At 38.7% G+C, this 22,180-nt stretch overlaps 1 protein-coding gene across 3 annotated transcripts in view; it reads left to right on the forward strand.

Annotated features, from left to right (window-relative positions):
• Positions 1-1,347: 1,347 nt before the first annotated feature.
• The window catches only part of gabrg3 (gamma-aminobutyric acid type A receptor subunit gamma3), a 66,611-nt gene continuing 45,778 nt past the window's right edge, over positions 1,348-22,180 (forward strand). For 2 of the 3 annotated variants that reach the window (XM_020609884.1, XM_020609885.1), the window contains exons 1-2: positions 1,348-1,642; positions 1,924-2,069. In XM_020609884.1, coding sequence (XP_020465540.1) covers positions 1,590-1,642; positions 1,924-2,069 — 199 coding nt within the window. In that variant the 5' untranslated portion in view covers positions 1,348-1,589. Of the gene's footprint in view, positions 1,643-1,923; positions 2,070-22,180 lie in introns of those variants that run through there. The other variant, XM_020609886.1, reaches the window with a different exon arrangement.

Consider the following 22,180-nt stretch of genomic DNA (forward strand, 5'->3'; position numbering starts at 1 on the left):
TGTGTGCAGAAGTGAATCATTTATTGCTTGCAAACCAATGATGGTAAGATGATGTCATGGGGTAGGACTGGATAAGTCTGACTTCTTCCTACTCCATTCAAGCATGTACAAGGTATAAGCAAATTGATATTGGATTATGTGTATGTGTGTTGTCATATAAACTGTTTTTACATGCTTGAAAGAATAAATCAAATCAAATCAAATCATTTGTAAGGAAAAATCTGTCTGAGTTTGAGTCCTCTATATTTATAAAAGTGCTATACACCTGAGTATCCCTTTAAGTACTGAAGTGGATGGTCACACCATAGATAGATAGATAGATAGATAGATAGATAGATAGAACAAAACATATATATTCACACAACACAGACATTGAATATTTACTGAAATCCCCAAAACTTGCCTGTATGACATACACTGTCTTTAATGTTGGAGAAGTTCTTACAATTCCACCTGGCAATATAAGAGTGCTATTTCAGGAGATGCTCCATTGGGTCAAATAAGAGGGAAGGGATGAGTGACTATATGGGATGTGTAGCTTTTAGGGCTTGTTGAACACTCTACAAACTTTGGGTAAAGTGAGCGCTTCCACATTTTAAAGTTTTATATCTTTGACCTGACAGCAATAATGGGTGACTGGCATCATTTGTTAAGGCAAGTGCAAAGCATTGCCAACATTCAGCTGTAGGTAATTGTCAGCGCACCACTGTGTGAAATGAGAAATGGATTGTTGAGAGGCAACACAGCATGACAAGGACCCTTGATTACAATTACAAACAGTGCTACAAAGGCAGATCCATACTGTAGCATGTCAAATAGTAGCATTTGACAGCTGTAAAGCAGCTCTTGCAGCACTTTGATATGATCACTTTCAACTGAATATGTGGCAGCTAAAGAGAGATCCAAAGAGGCCACATCACCTGTGTTCACACTGCATGTCATCAAAAAATACATTATAAAATATAAATAATAACATTTTAAAAAGAAGAAGCAAAGCATACCATTATGTTTTCCATGTAGGACTTACTAATACTGTTAACTGGAATCATATCAATATTCCTAGCACATCTATGTTTACTTTAAAGTTACAGTAAAATGGATGCCTCGTCTTCCTGTTCGAAATATAATTAAAATATTGTCCCAGCGCATTCTAATCTTTCTTTCTTTGTTTTTTATTTATATGACACCTATTCAATGTAATTAGGAAGAAAAAAGTCTCCTATGTAATACTTTGAACTGTAAACTAGTCCTCAAGAAAGTAGAGTGACGCAGACTGAGCCGTAGAGGAGTTTTGGTTAATTGGGCGCTCAGTGGACGCATTCAGAGTGCGCGCACCTGCGTAAGACCAGCAGTGTCCGTAATCGAGGACACAACTGAAACCCTTTCAAGTGAGAAAGCTGCTCCTTCGGCTGAAAATGACTGCGATGGAAGGACTTTACAACGCCTGGTTTTAACAATGAGTGACATTGCTTTCGGATTACAAACTATGAAGGGCTTTTCCCTCGCTGAGCAGCTGTGACCATCGCGTCCAGACACCGACACGCACCGTCCTCTGGCGCATCTCTGCTTGTTGTCATCCTGCAAGAAACATGACATCCAAATTATTGGCTTATGTCTTACTTCTGTCAGCCCTTCATACCTGGTAAGTGGTGTACTTCTGTTTAAAACACGTACAGTGTACAGAGTAAAAGAAAATGTGTTGAGATGATATTGCAACTTAAGCTCTCCTACTGCACCGCATAATGTTTGTCGGTTGTCTCCTAAAGAAACTTTATGTGGCTCAAAGTTCATCTGAAGGACTCTCAATGACAAGTGATTTCCACGCACGCACTCTGTGGAACACACTACATGACATCGCGTGTTTTAACCCTGTGTCAGTGCCTCTACCTTTTTCATCCACCTTCTTTCTTTTTGCCTTTACAGCTCTCTAACATTCGAGTACGAAGAGGACTACGAGGATGTCACCGTGAACCAAATGCTGGCTCCTAAATCACAGCAAACCGACGCCACGGAAATACTTAACAATTTACTCAAAGAATATGACAAGAAACTGCGGCCGGATATCGGAGGTAACTGTCACTTGTTTCACCATGAAAGGTGTTCCCTTAACTAGTTACAGACTAGATCCATGACATTTACTGACATGCAAGTCAGCTGGCACTAATAAATGCTGCTTCTAATGAACATAATCATGAATCTCTGTGTGTGGTTGGCATTATAATCTCATAGAAGAGCAGGAAAGTAGTGTCAGTCAAAAGTCAGTTAAAAGGCACGTCATTAAAATAATGCTAATACCTGATCCATATATAGTGGATCACAGGTCATTAATAACATACATGTAAAATACTGCAATAATGCAGTGTTGTAAGACTTCATAAAGTATGAAACTCTCCTAGCAACAGCCAAAGGGCATCATAAGTACTGTACAGTAATAATCAGGTGTTATCCTTGTGCTTATTGTAACAGAGGTTTAGGCAAGATGTAATGTCTTTATAACAGCTCATTGTGTTTTCATGTATTTATAATCTATAATTTGTAGAAGCATATGCCATTGAAAACCACAATCTTCAATAAGTGGGTAAAAATACCCTGGATTAAAAACTATGCTGTTATTAATAATAAATATACAATATGCTGTCTCCATAATTTTGGACAGAATCCTTATGACCCACATGAATTGATTAACATTTGTAATATTTATTCATCATTGTAAACACATTTTTAAAAACAAAAGACAAGGAAACAGTTGAATTTGAGATAAAATTCCCATTTCTGGTTGTGATTATGGGTATATTAAACTCTAAACAATTACAGTGGCAAGAAAAAATAAGGGAACCATTTGGTTTTCTACATGATTTGGTCATAAAATGTGTTTGGGGCTTCACAATTATCATTTTTCATGTATTTATCAAAAACACCCATTAAATATTCAGAGTGCTGGTGGAAAAAGTGGGAAAAATCCTTGGACATAATAACTGGTTGAAACTCCTTAACCTCAAACAAGCTTCCTGTAGCTGTGGATCAGACATGCACAACGTTCAGGAGGAATTTTGGACCGTTCTTCCTCACAGAGCTGCTCCAGCTCAGCCATATTCTCAGCACATCTGGTGTGAACGGCCCTCTGAGCTCATTCTACAGCATCTCTATGGGGCTGAGGTCTGGGCTCTGACTGGGCCACTCCAAAAGACGGCTCTTGTGTCTTTGCAGCCATTCTGTAGATTTACTTCAATGTTTAGGGTCATTGTCCTGCTACATCACCCAGCTTGCTCTGAGCTTCAGCTTGCCAACAGCCACCCTGACATTATCCCATAGGACCCCATGATAAACTTGGGAATTCATTTTCCCCTCCACAATGGCAAGTGGTCCAGGTCAAGAGGCAGCAAAGCAGCCCCAAATCATGATGCTCCCTCCACCGTACTTTTTACGCCATATGTAGTGCTGTGTGTTCTTCTCAGACAATTCTACTTTAGTCTCATCAATCAACAAAAGTGTTGTGGACTGTCAAGGTGTCCTCTGGCAATCTTTAGCTACACTGCAGTGTTTGTTTTATTTTATGTTATTTTACTGAACAGCAGCAGTTCTCCAGGAAACATGAGGTTTTCATGTTTCATATCAAAATGAAAATAGAGACCAACACATTGTGTTGCTTAGATCACATTTTATGACCATTTCATATAGAAAACCAGGACATTCCAATTGGTTCACTTACGTCTTCTTGCCACTGTATTAACTCTGTGGTCCATTTTCCCTGGGAAGTACTGAAATTTGCTAGACCCTGTTTTCTTCCTCACCATCTCCCTATTACCTTAGTGAACTGGGCTGAAAGTTGTGAGGCAGCCTTTCTTGTGTGATCACATATGCTTTGTAGTAAGCTGCAGAGGAAACGCTGTGGTCAGCTGGCGATAGTCTTGAGTCATCGATGTCCTGGCTGATTCTTCAACTAGCATCTGTAAGCTGTGAACCAAGCAACAGTGTAAACATTACATATAAATAAATACAAAATCAAGTTTTGAAAGGCATATCAATATACAGCTGTATAGCCTATACATCCATCCATCTGTTATCAATACCACTTATTCCTGAATAGGGTCTAGGGGATAACCTATACATACTGTTGTAAATCTGTGAACAGTAGGAACACCCATCATCAAATTTTCAAGCTAGCAATCATTATAGTAAACATTGACCTCTCTAAAATGTTATATAACTTACTAAGCAAAATACTTGAGCTGCTTACTGTAGTTATGTTGCCAATACCTTCCCAGCATCTCCAGTTATGTTAGCAAACTAAATAAGTAGGGCCATTATTATTTGGCTATACGTATGAGCAGATACTGTTTCACATCATTTTAATCAGTGTGTAAACAATACGTAAACAAGCTAACAATATTTGGTTTTCAAAAATGAATGACACTTAAGGTACGTTCTTAAATAAATGTATTGTGTACCCGACCAAGATAGGAATGAACAGTGGTATGCCATTCATTCATTTTTAACACACTCATTGAGGTAATAATGGAAAAACATCTAAGGGATAATGACATTTTATAAGGCTGTGAGTCACTGTAACATTCTGTCTTTGGTTGGTGGCTTCACACTAAGAGAGGCCTGTTTTTAAGCTGTTACTTGCTGACTTATAGACATAACTCATCATACTGTATGTCCTTGTGAATATAAATTAAACATTTGGAAGTTAAAAGTTTGAGTGGATCAAAAGGATGAGATGAGTTCTGTAAATCAGTGACGCATGCTGATTGTGTTTTGTCATGTCATATTTGAGATGATCAGACATGATGTTTTTTGCTGGTTCTGATCAGCAAAAATCCATTTAACAAGGCTCTGCTTCTGTTTCTATTTATGGTGTCTGCTATGCTCTCCAAGGATTTGGAAAGTGACACCTCTGGTGTCTAGATTCACAAAGCGTAAGATGATTGGATCCTGGTATAGGGTGTAGGAGTTACACATAGTTGGGTAGTAGGCTTTCTAACAACTGTTGCCTCAGCTTCAACTTGACCTGGTGTGTTTTCTTTTGTTGATGAAATGATGTACCATTAATCAAACACATGGATGGATTATGAGAGGCTGGGTAAAAGACATTTAAAGGCCCCCTTCCTACGTAGGAACAAGACCATTTCTGTGGTTGTTTTGCGTCTCTGTGTGTGTGTGTGTGTGTGTGTGTGTCTTGTAGATATTTTGTGTCTATATTTAGCTGTGGTACATTTTATGACTCTTTGGTCTTTTTTCATTTCTTATTATTTATTTTGATTCTCTTTTTAGTGGCTTTACGTTTCTTTCCACGTTGATGATTGTTGCTGCCGGAGGCATTCTGTTTTTCATGTTGTCCATTCTTGTCAATATGATATGTCGGGAACACTTTGAGGGAATTTCTCCAAATTTGGCACAAGTGTCCACTTGGACTCAAGGATGAACTGATTAGAGTTTGGTGGCCAAAGGTCAAAGGTCATGGTCAGTGAATTTGCCTGGTTGGTGGAGGGAGGTAATTCTAGTTTTACATTCTACGTTTAACTTGTTTTTCTCTGTGAGGTTGTTTTACATCTCCTTGTGCTTATTTTACATCTCTTTGCTGATCAATTTGTTGCTGAATGACTTTCCGCAGGGTCTGGTCCAAAGGCCTCCTGATCCCTTTGGACCTGTTCAATAGTCTGTCCATGGTCAAATGACTATGAAATGTGAAAGGGCTGACTTGTAGTGATGAACCTGCAGAGAACTATCACCATTTTTCCTCAGTTTTATGGAATGTTTTAGCACCTTGTAGCTCCTTGTTTAGATTTTTACAGCCCCGGATCTTTGTTGTTTTGGCTAATTCACATACGGTACCTCTCCCTAGCCTTGTTTCTAGGAACAGCATGCAGCTGTTTTCAGAGAAAACAACAACAACAAAAACTCTAACAAGCAGCTAGCAGTTCAACACAGTGGACTGTTTACAGTAACAGCTGAAGAGTCAGCTACTCTCCTTGGGAGTTGTTGATGACCAAAACAGAACACAGAGCAGAAGTGAATTTCATTTCACCATGGTGAACACAAGTGTGATTCTAGATTGATGCTGTTGTTGCTCTGTGTCTGCTGGACATGTAAATCTGTTGGCCAACAGGTTTGCTATATCAGCTCTAGAAGTTGATAATATGACAATGTTGTGTGCTCCCAATAAGCCAAGAAATTAGAAAGACCTCACGGCAGGTAAACAATCATAAGGCAACTTTAAGGAATAGTTTGATATTTTAGGTGCTTATTTGTTATTTGTTGTGGTTATTGTACCTCTATCCACCCTTTCAGGTGCTTTTTTTTTTACCTCACTCAGTTCTCTGACTTATTTCATGTCTCTTTTAATGCATACAAACATAATCTAGTAGAATAACTTAAAGATTTCCCAGCAACATCTGGAAGCATACTGACAGTGTGCCACTCAGGTATTTATGTTGATGAATTAGTTGATAGCCTCCTCAAATGATAAAAACAAATAGACTCAGTGAGGGAAACAAAAATGGGGAATCCCACTGACAACAAATCTTTTAGAGTCACACAGTGATAAACTGCACTAAATCTGCCTTTTCATCTTATAGACTTGATTCTTCATTACGTTGAGAGGTGCACCATTAAGTGACAGAGGACAAAACTGAATACTAATAGTGACCAAGATACTCACGGGCACAAGGATAATAAATTAGACATAATAAATTTGGTGTCATTTCTTATAGCGTTTTAGTGTCTACAATGTCTTCTTGCTAAAAAATAGTATTTACAGCATTGTCACAAAGCCACAAAGTTTCATGGCAACAATCGGGTGCAGTCTACATGTCGAAGTGTCCTTGGGCAAGACACTGAACCCCCATTTAAGTTGAAATGGTGAAGGTAAAGCTGCAACAGTTAGCTAAAAGATGCTATAAAACTCAACGGAACTAAGGGAAGCCAGTCACCAGTGATTATGTGATGAACCTTTACATAAGCTAGTCATGTAATCCATTATTAACTGTTGTTTTAAGATAGCAGTTACAGAGCATCATTATCGTTCACTTCCACTTGCCACCTTGCAAGTCCAATATTTACTTTCTTTTTGCCCTCTTTTTGGTCTCTACCCACTTTTGAGGGAAATATTACTCTCTTTAGCTGCTAAATGGTCCAGCGTGTCCACAAGCTACTTGATAGCTGTGTCTGTGTGCTGTTTGGTGCCGAACAGCTAGTATACAGTGGGCTTTTAGAGCTGCCTGCTGTGTCCAAAAACAGGGTCCATGAGAGTGGTGAGCACAGTAACAGCTGTAAAACCAAGACAATGAGCTGAAAGATGCTTAAATCATACAGCAGCTTTAATGAATATTGTGATATGGATTTCACAGCCATTGACATTGCATTATTAATGTTATGTGCTATAACCATAACATTATTAATAGCTAACTTAAACTATTATTCATGGGTTTTCAACCACCTGGGTATGTATGCTCATTTTTCATTTATGCATAAAAACGGAGTGGAAATGCTTAAAAAGAAACAATCTCAAAAGCTGATAAAAAAGCTTTTAGGCTTGGCTGTTTTAAATCAACTAAAGCAGACAAACAAAAAGTAAAAAAAAAACCTAACCTCACTGCAATGATGTGTGAGATGTTCATTTTTAGCTTTATGAAGAAATCATTTTTAAAAATATATAATGGAAACTGCCGGTGGTTTTAATTGCACACAGTTTAGGATCTTTATCATGGATTTTTTTGTTTTGCTGAAACGTTTAGGAGTGATGAATGTATTAATACAGTAAACCAGTGAATATCCTGAACAGAAAAGGAATTTCACATTTTTTGGATACTGTACATGAACAGTATCCAGGATGAAGCAGCTACATAACAGTATCTGAGTAATAAACACAGTGACCTTTTCACTAAGCTACTTTAGTGACTACCGGCTCCTCTTTGTCTTGCCTTGTGGTCATCACTTACAGGGCCCGTACATAGACTTACATTCATTTCCAGGAGACTTGCCCTAACCTTAACCAAAGCCAACACTTGCGCAAACTTTACATCATGTCATTTTCGTAAAATTCAATGAATTAGTCGTGGGGCCCAGCCTCCAGCCACACAAGTGACTTCCACTAACAAGGCCACACACATACACAAAATTATTATTCTGTAGTGTACCCCAGATCTGTAGTCCTCCCTGGTTGCCCAGCCATAGCAGACTAAATTAACTTGTATGGATAATTTCGAAGTAGTAATGATAAATAAGATGTGGGCAATTATCTTTTTTCCCCAATTCCCCTGACTGCAAACCACAGATAAGTAAATTAGAAAGCCATTTGTTGTGATGTTGGCCCTTTGATGGCAGATGGTGCATTACAGTGATTTGACCTTGTTATTCTGAGCATTAATGAATATGACTTTTAAAGATGTAATGGCCCATAGTAACAGCAAAGGGTATTTCCACCACTTGGCTTGAATGTGAAGTGATACTTGTGCTGGTGATGTTGAGAGACAGTCCACAACGAGGTAAATACAGAGCTACAGCAATGTCTTAATTGTTTCATATCTGCCTGTGGTGGTACTTACCATGTAATATGCTGTAAGTGAGACCATGAAACTTTTGAAAAAAAAAACTATTTTAACTTAAATTTGTTAGTAATAAAAACACTTTGTAAATACTTTGTACACCATACTTGGTCTGGTATGATCACCTGCTTACGGTGGCTAATGTTATCTAATGACAACAAACCTTAGATGTTGCTGTGTTTAGGACATTACTGATTCAGTTTGCTGACTTTATGACCTGTAATACTTATTGTGAATGCAGTGCACTGACTTCTTCAGTAGTCATAAGCAGTGAAGGTGACCGGTCACCTGCAGCTCACTAGAAATGCAGAAAATGACCTTGTTTTACTTTTGTTTTCTCGTAACCAATCACTGTCAGCGCTAACCTCAGTGCCAAATACACTGCATTTCCCAAGTTAGCATTTAGCAGTGAATTAATATAATACTACACAGCACTCAAAGAGTGCAAACTTCTGCAAAAGGGCTACTAGGTTTCCCCATAATGCCATAAAAGCAATGTTCCCATGATAGTTTGACCCTCATAATATGATTGCTTGACAATGAAAACCTACTTCTGGCATTTGGAATGATGCCAATATCTTTTTTAGCTTGACAGTTATTCAAGAAAAATAATTAACATGACAGACATTAACTCATTGGTTTAGGGGTCAAACAGGGACTTTAGTGAGTGGACCAGATGCAAAGTGGTGAAGACGTCACATATTTCTGCAAGTTTGTGTTCTGCTTGTTCAGCAGCTGTTTGATAAACTGCTCATACAGTCTCTGCACTATGGAGCCCTCTGCTCAGCTGTGAGTGTGTGCCTCCTCTAAACAGAGACTGACATGGAAAAATACAGTGGAAAAGCAAAGTAGGCAGGCTGCATCAACCCATGAGGTTATGCTGTGTGAGGGTCTAGGGACGCACTTGGCGTATCGCTCATTAGGTTACTGTGCTCTGAAAGAGATGTAGCTGCCTGCTAATATAGCTAGCTTGGTCAGATAACGAGCACTCACATCTCAGGAAATGTCAGAACAAATCATAAATTGGCATCACGTGGATAGCTTGAGCATTTATTCTCAATTTAAGTGGTTACTTTGTCCCAGAAAAGAGTCAGAGCTTAATAAAATGGCATAATACCAGTCCTATGACTGAAAATGATAACAGCTTTGCGCCTGGCTCAAAATAAGGAAAAGGATAATCACTTTATTTGGCCAAGTATGTTACACACACAAGGAATTTGTTTCCGGTACAGAGCCAAGGCAGCCATCTCTGGTGCCATCTCACACCGATGGCTCTAACCACCAGGGGCAGCTTGGGGCTCAGTGTCTTGCCCAATGACACATCTACATGTGGACTGCAGGAAACGTGAATTGAACCACCAAATCACCGGCTGGGAGACGACCGCTCTACCCACTGAACCACAGTCACGATCAATCTCTACCATCAGGCTCTCGCCCAGCTGTCGCTCCATAAAGTAGCTCTTTCCCCAGCTGCTTGAAGTGTTCAGCAGCGCAGCTATGCACTTTGGCCACAGGTGTGGACACTTGTGACCTTAGAGCAGAGGTCTTCACAGGTCCACTTGGTTTTGAGGACCTGAGACCTGACATGAGTCAGGTCAGGTCCAAACCTTGCTCATTCTGGTGGGGTCAAATCAGGTCACGTTTCACTGTCTCGAGGTTTGGTTCTGTGTGCCAGTATGTTCACGTCCTGAATGGATCTGAATAGACCTAAGCCTGCATGGTAATATCAGACTGATGATGTGGTGCGTTACAGTCATCATGGGTGTCAGGGACCAAACAGTAAGGCAGAGGACACAGCTTTTAAAGTTAAAAAACAATGGGCTTTTTATTAACCCAAAAATAAGGAAAAATGCAAACAACATCAATATCAACTAAAATGGGCCCTAAAAGAGGTCAAAAAAAGATAAGGAAACTCAAAATACAGCAAACTGAACTGCACAGTATCTCAAACAAAACTAACTGACCTAACAAGTGACACACACACACACACACAGGGGAACATACTGTATATACTGGCTGGCCAAACCAAACACACAAGGGATAGACCAAATACACTATCAAAATAATCAGCTAATAAACACTGAACAGACAGTCTGCTGACAACTAAATGTTTTTCTGTAAATGTGAAGAAATTAACATAACTTGAAAAACAAAGTTATAACATAAACTAAAAACAAATACAAAATACATTTCTCCCAAACTCCCCCTCCCTCATATTGGGCATTTGGTGCAGTCCAAGAGAAATTTTACGCATATTAACAATACAAAATTAACCAATGTGCATGCTCATGAATTGATTCTGTTTATAAGATATCAATTTATTTAGCAGATTTTTATCAAACAGCTAAAAACATTTTGCCTTTATGTTTTATTGTTGCAGAAGGTGCAAACTGAACTTTGGGATTATATTATATTATGTTATATTGCTGCACCTTCCCATTGCTCCCATTTGTTGCTTGATCTAATTAGGTATCATTGTGGCCTTTGGTTGTATCTGTTCAGGTGGACAGTATATATCTATCTATCTATTCAGTTATATTCGGGTTTGGTCCCGCAGAACTCGGGTCCTCCTCAGGCCAGGTTTCTATTTTTTGAAAATTTATTTATGCACATTGGGTTTATGTCCATTTTCCATGGTCTGTTTCGGGTTGGGTCTAAATTTTTGGACTCGTGAAAACCTCTACCATACAGTCAGCAGCCTTTGCAGCAGTGGTTTATAATAGGCCAAAGGATCGCTCTGCTGGCTTGCTCGCAACCGCCCGAGACTGGCTCATGACTTGTTGACCTGGAGAGGTAGCTGAGAATTCGATCACAAATCACACAGTCCACACTGAGACCTGACATCACCTTGGTCTCTGAGGCCACGAGACAATAATGATAGAACTAACAGTGTCCTGGGAGGAGAGGATGGTGGAGGTTCAGGAAAGGAAGGGGGCCATATAACCCAAGAACTGATTGTTGAAGGCATGGATGGAGAACCAGGTGTATGCAAGTGGAGGTGGGCTGTGGGAGATTTGCCACTCACTTCCTGAACAAGGCCTGTGAAGCCCTGGGCATAGTTGGTGCAGTCAGAAGAACCATCAAAATAAAAATGGAGGCACCAGAAAAAGCTTCCATATGGCTCTGGCTAAAAATAAATAAATAAATAAATAAATAAATAAAAGCAGAAGGCTACGTGGACACAGGAAGAGGTTTAATCAGCCTTAGCTGGGTTGCCTGGACGAGGGTGTCTGTTTTAAGACCCAAACTCCCAATGATGCCAGTAAACAACACTGATGATGTGTCCAAGGATATACTGTACATCAGAGGATGCATTGCTAAACTTTTAAAATATTCCTGTATTCAAATAATGATACAGAATCAGCACCAAAATTTAATCAATTGCTCTATGGGCCATGCCCTACCTCTTCAGACTATTTCATAAAAATACATTCATTACTTTTTGAGTTATGCTGTTAAAACACAAACAAACCAACAAATGCTGGCAAAAACATAACCACCACCCATGGCAGATGTAAATATATATCATATAGAGAGGCAAGTACTTAGTGTAAAAACATTTAATGCCTACTGCTGAAAAAAAATGCCAGCCATAAATAGTTAGAAATGTCTCCACTCTCATGAGTACATCTGTAGCTCTCGAGCAGGCTTTGAGAAAATCCCCATATAATTACCAACTTTTCTTTTTTTTGAGTGCATAATGTCAAGACACAAACAGTTTAAAGCTGACACCATCGCAGTAACATAATAAGCTTTCAAAGCTTATTATGGAAGACAGAAGAATGAAAAAAAGTTCAAAAGTACAAAAAAGTGCAACAGAATGAGTTGTTTCAAACAGCACCTTTTCACAAAGAAATAAAGGCTGAGACTTTTGTTTAAATCATCACCTAGCTGATCCGAAAAGATGCTGTCAGACTCAACTCAGCAGATGACAGTGATTAATTGATCTGGCTAACACACTGTATGTTTAGTTCATTGTAATTAGTCAGGGCTGTTTGTCGCAACATTGAGGAAAAAAACAAAAAACCTTGTTTTGTTTTTGAAATGTATGAAACAAGCAGCTCAGACTGCCACAATCAGTGAGATTTGTGAAGGCTGAGGAATAAATCATGCAGAAGTGTCATATTTACCTTTTAGATGTGCATTTAGCAGAGCTCTGATTGCCTAATATTCAAAGTGCATGCCAGATGCAGCATTCATAATTTAGTTCCAGCTGAGGACCAAAAAAAAAAAAGACAAAAAAGAATTCAAAGAGCATCAAATTGAAGTAATTTTTGTAGCCACTGTCCACAAGGCTGTGCTTTTGGTGCCATGTACTTTTTATCTGTTGGTTAGCAACTACTTAAATATCAGTCGAGTCTGGTGGTGAGTTAGGTCATGGGCAACAACAAAAATTATTAGTTGAGATTCGAGTCAGCAGAGGACCATGAAATAAGGTTGAAAGCTCCAGAGAAGTGTATCTTGAGTTAAGATAAATTTTAAACACTTATTTGCAAGATCAAGACTAAACTTTCACACTCAGACAATTCATTTTTGATGAGTGCATTCATATATATGTGCCGTTCTGAAGCTCTATATATTTATGCTCATAATTCCACATTTATCATTGTGATGAGCCATCTGAAAGCTGACTTTAGTCTCTGTTTGTGTGTCCTATACAGTTAAATTATCACTATAATACTGCACTTCTAGGTGAAATGATATTGTTACTCTGTTTACCTTCTGTCTGTATAAAGCCTGCAGAGTGTATAGGACTTCAGTGGAACTGTCAGGGCATGTTCCATGTTGTATTGTCACAGATATGTGTTTGGACAACAGCATAGAGGACCCAAATACAGAAAGCCAGACTGGAAGGAGTGGTTCAGTGACTTCAAATGGAGACAAAGGTTTACATTCAGATAAGCAGACAGCCACTGACTCTGGTACAGAGGCAGGTAACAGGAGCAGGAAGGTTTACAAGAACATAAGTCCACAGCATAGATAGCATAAAAGACACAGGTAGAAATAAATGGTATAAATTACTGCTGTTAATTGATTAAAAATTCAGTTGAGTTAATCACAGTCACACTGTGCTTAATCATGATTAATTGCAGTTTTAAAATGCTAGGATGTACTTGTATTATAATTTGTGCAAACAAATGCATGACAAACTGGTTAAACATCTCAAATATTAGCATTTAACAAACATCATAGACAGCTTACCTGTAAATTGTTTGCATACTATGCAATGCATAATATCATCAACTCAAATGAACACAGCAGTGATCAGGCCTACATATTTTAGAAGCTGAATGCCATAGCATCTTTGAAGAAACAAAGTGAACAGTCTCTTTTATCCAAACTTCCATCTGGAATCTTTTTATGACAAAACTTGCCATTCAGCACAACGGGTGATGTCTCCTTGGTCGTCCTATTATCCACATTTGACATGCCCTTATCACACACAGCCAGGTAACTTATCTGCACTGCGATTATGGGAAGAAGTTGGGGTCAAACTTGTTGTGTTAATTTGTGTTACAGGTCTCAGACTAGGGAGACCTGTTGCCAGAAAATGCATCCTGTTTTACACAAGCAGAGACAAAATTAGTTGTGTTCAACACGTTGTTTTCTGTCTTTATTAGACAGACCTTACCTTGTTTCTAGCATCACGTCTCAGTTCTTCTATTCATCATATGCATTCAACAATAAACTTCATATACAAACTGTTTATATAGCTCATTGTCCATCGTGGTGTTTATCTCTCATGTTAACATACTGTAACTAATTATATATAATTACTGCAAATACATCTGCTGTATGGCTTTAACAAATTACCATATTATGTTGTAAAATTATACAGGTGCAATAGTTCACATCTACTGTAATGTGTGACTTTAGCTTTCACAGTACACTGCTTCAGTATTTCTACTACTGAATGTAGCCTGTTGCCCAACTTTTACATCTGATATACACATGAAGTTTACAGCCTCTTACTAAGTGTGAGCAGAATATGAAAACATAGAACTGCATTAAGTAGAAACCAAAAAGTTTGACATTTGGTTATCTAAATAATGTTTCTCACTCCATGTATCATTAGAATGTTAACTACACATATTTTAAGATTAAAATGTCTAGGAGCCGTAACACAAAAGTACCGAAAGAAAAACCAAACGTGTCTTTCACCATGTGATTACCAGAAGCTAGCAAAACAGAGTTAGCATGTAGCTCAATTTCGACGTATAACCTGTTTAAACATGCTCTTTTCTGTATCAGCATCATCAACAGAACACCAGTAAAGTTTTATAAACCCATAGAAATAAGTTGCGTTGTGTTTGCATTAACCAGTTTTATACAGGGAAAAACAGAGCCAAGAGACATTAGGTGTGTTTGTGTGTTTTCAACAGGCTGTTTTCTGTTTGAACAAACGGAAGTCTTGAAGCTCTAAACTAACGGTCCTAAGGTGCATACTCCACCTAGTGGCATAGTCTGGGTATTACAGTAAAACTATAATACCTACAGTCACGGACAAAAGATTGGCAGCCCTGTGTTTCTGTCAGATAACGCACCACTTCTCCCAGGAAATCGGTGCAATCACAAATTCTTTGGCATTCTCATGTTTATTTCTTTTGTTTGCATTGGAACAACACAAAAAGCCGAGAAATATTGTATTTAACCAAGCTGTACTTTAGCACTAGTAGAATGTCAATTGTCATTATTTTAGCATTAACCAGCCACCACTAATATGCAGTGTAGGCAAAACCTACCCATTTCCTTGTACCTTTTTGTGATTGGTGGAGAGAAATGATTGAAAATCTACAATGGATTATTATCCTGATTTAGGAGCCATGAAGAGGGGATGGATAGGAAGATCCAAACCCATTCAGGATAACATGCAGGGGATCACAGGTCAAAATAACTGATCAGTTTGACATCACTGGAAGTTAAACTAACTCATTACATTTTTCAGCTATTTGTAAACAGGGAGAGTTACCCTTGGTAAGGACACAGACAATGAATCTCCATCAGCAGTACTTTGTCACTTTTTAAACCATTCAAATAGAGGGGACTGAAGAGTGGTAAGAATATGTGTAAAATAATCATTTATTAAAATGCTACACCATGCTGTTTTCTTCTTTTTTGCTCAAACTCAGTGTCTCTGAATAATAGTGACACGCTAATGTGGCCTGAGAAGGGAATTTCTAATGGTCACGTGTCCCTGTTTGCCATAAACATCACTGTCAGTATGTCAAACACAGAGAGAGTCTGCAGTCTGTCACTGCGTTTATTGTATATTCATTCATCAGACAGGGTGCAAACCTGGAGAGAGATGAGCTAATGTCTTCACGGACCTGTTCATCCTCCTCTTCCTACCCCATTGGCAAATAAATCTCACAGGAGGTTATGGCTTCCTGCTCCCCCTCACTGGATAACCTTATAAATGACTTCAAGTACTCTTTTACCAATGCAGAGTAGATTATACCATTTCATGAGATAGTTAATTTTCTGTCATCCTCTTTCCTCCCTGTTATTTAAAATTGCCAATTTTCAGACAATGTACTTTTATGGTATGCGTATCTGAGGAGACAGCATCCTGAACATTACAGTATATTTAGTAGATGACTGGTTGTAGTGTTTCACTGATGGCTGCACTGACAAATAACCCACACAACAGCTAATTAATTTCATGTTCATGTTATCTGTTTCCCTAAAGTTAATGAATCTACTGAATGACTAGTCACAGCCTAACTGCTCCTAAGTGGCACTGTAGGCAGGTGCAGAATTAGACCCTCCAACACAATTATCACAGTAAAATTAAAAAAGTAATATAATGCAGCTTCAGTGCAGGTGAAAATCTTCCAAGGGACATAATTAACACCTGAAACTCGGTTCTAATATTTTACAGCCCACACTTTCAGGTCTATTTTTACTTCTGCACAAAGAGTGACACCGGCAGTGCTACAATATGACACTTTCCTGTCCACAAAATGTCCTTTGTCTGTACTTTTGATATTTCATGGTGAGGCACAGCAATGTGAGAGTGCTGGTGAGGTCTTGGCTGGGTGAGTAGTGGCTCTTTGACAATGCACCTACAATTAACCTGCTGCGAAGTCTTTCCTGCTGTAGTTACTGTTGCTATGCCTGTCAAGCTTTCCATTACACCATGGCAAACATGCAGATTACAATAATAACAGTTAGCACTAGAATTGCTTAGTCATTTTCAAAAACAGTGCAGAAGTAAACAAATGCAGGCTTCTTATCAGGCAGCTCTCATTTGAGGATGCTGAAATGGCAACTGTTGAATATATTTTAGCAGTTGTAGCTAGCCAACTAATTAGCTTTAACTTCATTACATGGTTGATGACACTTTATCTTGACTTGTTTTTAATATAAAACATTTTTTTTGTGAATGATGTGTTTGTCAAATATCATGCTATCTTGGTTAATGAGTTTGGCTGGAGTTGCCAGAGTGAACCCAATGAAGAGCAGGACAGTTTAAGTCAGGGGTGTCAAACTCAAATACACAGTGGGCCAAAATTAAAAACTGGGACAAAGTTGCGGGCCAGACTCTATATTTATTGAAATATTGAATAAAATTGAGCGTGTTTTCCCTGTTCTCCGGATATATAATGCTAAACCTTTTCATATGGAAACAAACAAGTTGCTTAAACATTGAATTTGGAACAAGCAAAGCTTAATCTTCTAAACACATGAGAAATCAAATGTCAAATAAAAAAAACATCAGTGGCATTCATTTCTTATTGTTTTGTGAACATTTTCTGCTGTGAAACCAGACTTGTTTTCATTCTGGAGCTTCTGCCCCATGTCCAGGTCCTTGTACCTATCTTGTACCACCTTTTGTTTCATAGTGTTTTCTTATGTTATATTCTTTCGTCACAGCCACGTTGGCTCCACACACAGGACAAAACAGGTCTGAACAGATAATCTTCCTCCCACCTGTCTTGAAAGCTCCTATATTCCGTCTTTCGTTTGGTCATTTTTGGGAGGGGTGGATTAAATTTGCCCGAGATGACTGGTAGCATGAGGTTGCTAATGAATGTCAACAGAAGGTGCTTGTGGGTCTTGATTGATGCGCCAACGCAATAGCAAAGCATTCTAGGACTTGCAGTATTAGCGGTGCATGCAATATATACTGGTGGGCCAGCTCTAATAAACATTTGAAATGATCTCGCGGGCCAAATATACTTACACGGGCCTGAGTTTGATATATATGGTTTAAGTCCTGAAAATGAATGTAACTCTACAGAGTAATTAAGTTAGCTAAGGATATTCCCACTGGACTCTGAAGTAAATGCTATGTGACTACTATTGGTATGAAGCTAGTTAACAGGGAAAGCTAACATTAACAGTTTAGAACAGAAAACAAAACAGTTAATGCAGTTCTTTACAGTTTTGCTCTTGTTTTTGGTTTTGAATAATGTCTGGTGTAGAATATTTACATGATGGTTGCAGTACCCTGTTCTACATAGTGGAATTCAGTACTGTCTTTACACCAAAGTCAAAAACGTTCAGTGTTGGGTGAGTTACTGGAAAACTGTAATCAGTTACTCATTGCACATTGAAAAAATAATTACATTACTAATGATGTGCTATATTGCTCATCATTGTTCATCAGTCATATAGCTGTCAGCACCATCACATGAGCTCCAGATCCTCTAAGGTAAGGTAAGGTAGGGTAGGGTAGGGTAGGGTAAGGTAAGGTAAGGTAAGGTAAGACTTGATCCCACAATGGGGAAATTCCTGTGTTTCAGCAGCAATAGAGAGCAAGTAACAAAACACCATAAGAACAAACACCATACACATATCGTGAGAGACTAATTCCAAGTACCTAAAAACCAGACAAAATATAGTATTTGAGATCAGGAACAAGATAATCCTCCCACAATTAATCCCTGAGAAACAAATCAAAAATACCTAAGAACAAGACAAAATATAGTATTTGAGAGGAATCAAGAAATCCAGGACAAGAATATTACTTCCATAATTAATCCCACAATGGGGAAAATACCTGTGTTACAGCCATAAGGATCTCTGAAGAACTACTCAAAAATACCTAAAAACAAGACAATATAACGTACTTGAAAAAAATCAGAAACAAGATTTTACATATGTGTATATTTACAATGCATTTCTACTCCCAGGATTTGAGTATTGCACCTCAGTTGATTATTGCATAGTCCCTCATAATTTCACCTATCTTATCACTGCAGCGATATATTATACAGTCTGATTGCTGTGGGGAGGAACGACCTACGGTAACGCTACTTCCTACACCAGGGATGTAATAGTCTTGCGCTAAAGGAACCATTCAGAGCCTCCACTGTGTGGTGCATGGGATTGTGGCGGTTATTCATGATGGGTTTTAGTTTCCTTCTGTCTGCCATCTCCTCGATGGAATCCAGGGGGCAGTCCGGGACAGAACCAGCTCTCTTAACCAGCTTGTTTAGTTTCTTTCTGTCCCTGTCAGTGCTACCTCCTGCCCAACCCACAACAGCGTAAAAAACTGCAGATGCCACCACAGTATTTGATTTGATTTGATTTAATTTATTTATTCTTTCAAGCATATAAAACAGTTGATATAACAACACCCATTTTTACACACAATTCAATATCAATGTGCTTATACCTAGTACATGCTTGAATGGAGTAGGAAGAAGTCAGACTTATCCAGTCCTACCCCATGACATCATCTTACCATCATTGGTTTGCAAGCAATAAATGATTCACTTCTGCACACACACACATTATACTAAAAAAGAATATTACAGTGTTAACATTCTTAAATCACACAATTGATATACTAAAGAATGGTTACAAAATATAATCATTGAGCCTGTTCTTGCTTTTTTGGTTGTACGTATAGCATGAATTTTTAAATTTAACTGACCCCTTAAATTGTATCCCCCTTCCCTTTCATTAAATAGTTTTTGAATTCCACCAGGTAATAAATTGTTCCTGGCTTTATACATAAACACAACAGTCTTATATCCCACTAAATCAAAAAATTTTAACAATTTAGACTGTATGAAAGCTACATTGGTGTGATCCCTGTACCCCATCTTATGCACAATTCTTATTGCTCTTTTTTGTAATATGTACAATGGTTGCAGTGAGCTTTTATATATTTTTTTTAGTATCATAAAATGTCAAAAGGAGTGCCCCCCACACACCAAAGGACCTCAGTCTCCTCAGCAAGTGGAGGTGGCTCTGGCCCTTCCTGTACAGGGCATCTGTGTTGTTGGTCTGTACTCTGCTCTTGTCACATGATTTCTGATTTGGGTGGCTGTGGCTCCGGAGGTAGAGCAGGTCGTCGCCTAACCTGAAGTTTGGTGGCTTGGATCCCAACTTCTCCCATCCATATGCCAAAGTGTCCTTGGGCACGATGCTGAACCCCAAGTTGCTCCTGGCAGCTGTGCCATCAGTGTATGAATTGGAAAAGTGTAAAGCGCTCTGAGTGTGCTTCGTTGCATAGAAAAGCACTATATATAAATCTATTAACTGTAGAATAGAAAACAAGACATTGCGTAAAAACTTTATTGATGTATACATGCACAAAAAGTGACAGGGTCTAAATACTTTCTAAAGTGAGTAATTTCTAATGCAAATTAGCTGCATTAGCCTAATTCATAGGAAACAGGGTTACACTGCAGCGTTTCTTTACATAATGAAATATGAAGTGTACAGGGAGTTTTTCCTCCCCACTGTCACCAAGTGCTTGCTCAAGGGGGATTTGTTGGGTTTTCCCTATGTAATAATATTGATAACAGTAAGGTCTAGACCTTACTTTGTAAAGTGTCCTGAGATGACTTTTGTTGTGATTTGGTGCTATACAAATAAAATTTGATTTGATTTGATTTGATTTACAGTGGATCACATTTGTAATCTAAGTTAGATGAAACCATTTCAGTGCTGGTGATATTCTCTTCTGGAAACAGTGTAATGAACCAATTTTGTCTGTTCAATGGGATCATAAAATATTTCTTCTCCTTCCCTTTGTCTGTTTTTATTACATAATAACCAATGTAGGATCCTGGTAATAATAAAGACATTCTTGATAGCAGAAAATATATGGGTCTTATTGGGTTATAACCTGCTGAAGCTTTCTGAGATTCCTGTGGTCTTTATTCAGCTCTATTAATTAAAGCATTTATTACCCAGGCTGTTTACATATGAATAGTCTCTGTCTGAGAAAGAAGATCAGGTCAGAAGAGCAGCAATACATAGTGGACCAACCAGCAGAGTTGATTGTCTCGAGTTAATTTATGCTTGGGTGGCTGACTCTGCCAGTCCGAATACATCCTGTTGCAGGAGCTGACATTATTACCTGACAGTTTGTCCACGATGAGCTGTTACCTCACTCGTAGAGAATGTTTGCAGCCTTGTCCCATCTGAAGCTGAAGCTGATTAAACCATGATTGAGAGAAATGTACAAGAGAATTATAAATTTTTAGAATGATTTAGTCAAATACCACATTTTGATTTTTGAAGCATTTTTCCTCATTTTACCTTCAGTAGCTTATACAGTAGATCTATTCAGTTTGCTCACCAGGTGTTGTGAAGTTATGAATACAGTGCTTTAGAGAAGCTGCCTCAGCAGGGATTCTCCATAAGAGTTCTCTAGTGTGCCATCTGTTAACATCTGAACTGAACGCTGGATTTGAGACTGGCAGGTGGAACAGTTCTCACTGTAGATTTACAGTAATTGGCCAAGACACACAGAGTCTAAAGACAGGTAATGTAAAATGATGGAGGAGCTCTTTCCTGTGCAAATGTGAAGACTCACAGTAGCAGTATGTCACAGCTGCCACCTAGCTGGTTTACAAGTTCTAGCTTTAAATGACACTTTTAAATTGAGGATTAAAGTCTATGAAATCACAGCAGCGGAGTCCGGAAAACCAGGCTGACTTAGGAAGACAAATTATACTAAAGATGGTAATAGGAAAAGGGCAATCTGGTGCATATGCACTGTGAAGAGTGTTATATGCTGATGTGGTGCTGCAGGCTGTGAAATCTGGATCTGGAATCATGAAGTCTTTCTGGAGGTGTTTGTTGTTAGCTAAGTGTGGCATATAGTAGGTAGGTAGGTACTTTATTGATCCCTCAATGGGGAAATGTCAGTGTGTCATTTCAATATGTGTAATGACTCAGCTTCACTGGCAGCTCACAGCAATGGTCAGTGGGAACTGGCACTGTCAAAATAGTGAGAGTGAAATGATTCACCTATTGTCTACAGTATACGCACTGTTGTCAACAATATCACGTATCCCCCACACACAGGACTTTAGAATTCAGTTCATCCTTGAACTCAAGTGGACATTTGTAGCAAATTTGAACAAAGTCCCCCACGGCATCCCTGAGATATGGTGTTCATGAGAATGCGTCAGACGGACAGACGGGCAACCCAGAAACATAATGCCTCTGGCCACAGCTATCGCCATTGAAGAGGCATAAAAAAATGCTACTGTATATGCAATGTTTAAGTGTCATTAATAGTGATGAACCCGCAGAGAATACTTGACTCTGCAGTTTCTTTTGTCTTTGAGCTCATTGTTTTGGTTTTCCGTACAACTTGATTGTTTTGGTTCACTCTCATCAAACCAGTTTCCAGTAGTAGGCAGCTGTTTTCACAGTCT

The sequence above is a fragment of the Monopterus albus genome, unplaced genomic scaffold (assembly GCF_001952655.1).
Source record: "Monopterus albus unplaced genomic scaffold, M_albus_1.0 scaffold103.1, whole genome shotgun sequence".
In the NCBI taxonomy this organism is placed as follows: Eukaryota; Metazoa; Chordata; class Actinopteri; order Synbranchiformes; family Synbranchidae; genus Monopterus; species Monopterus albus.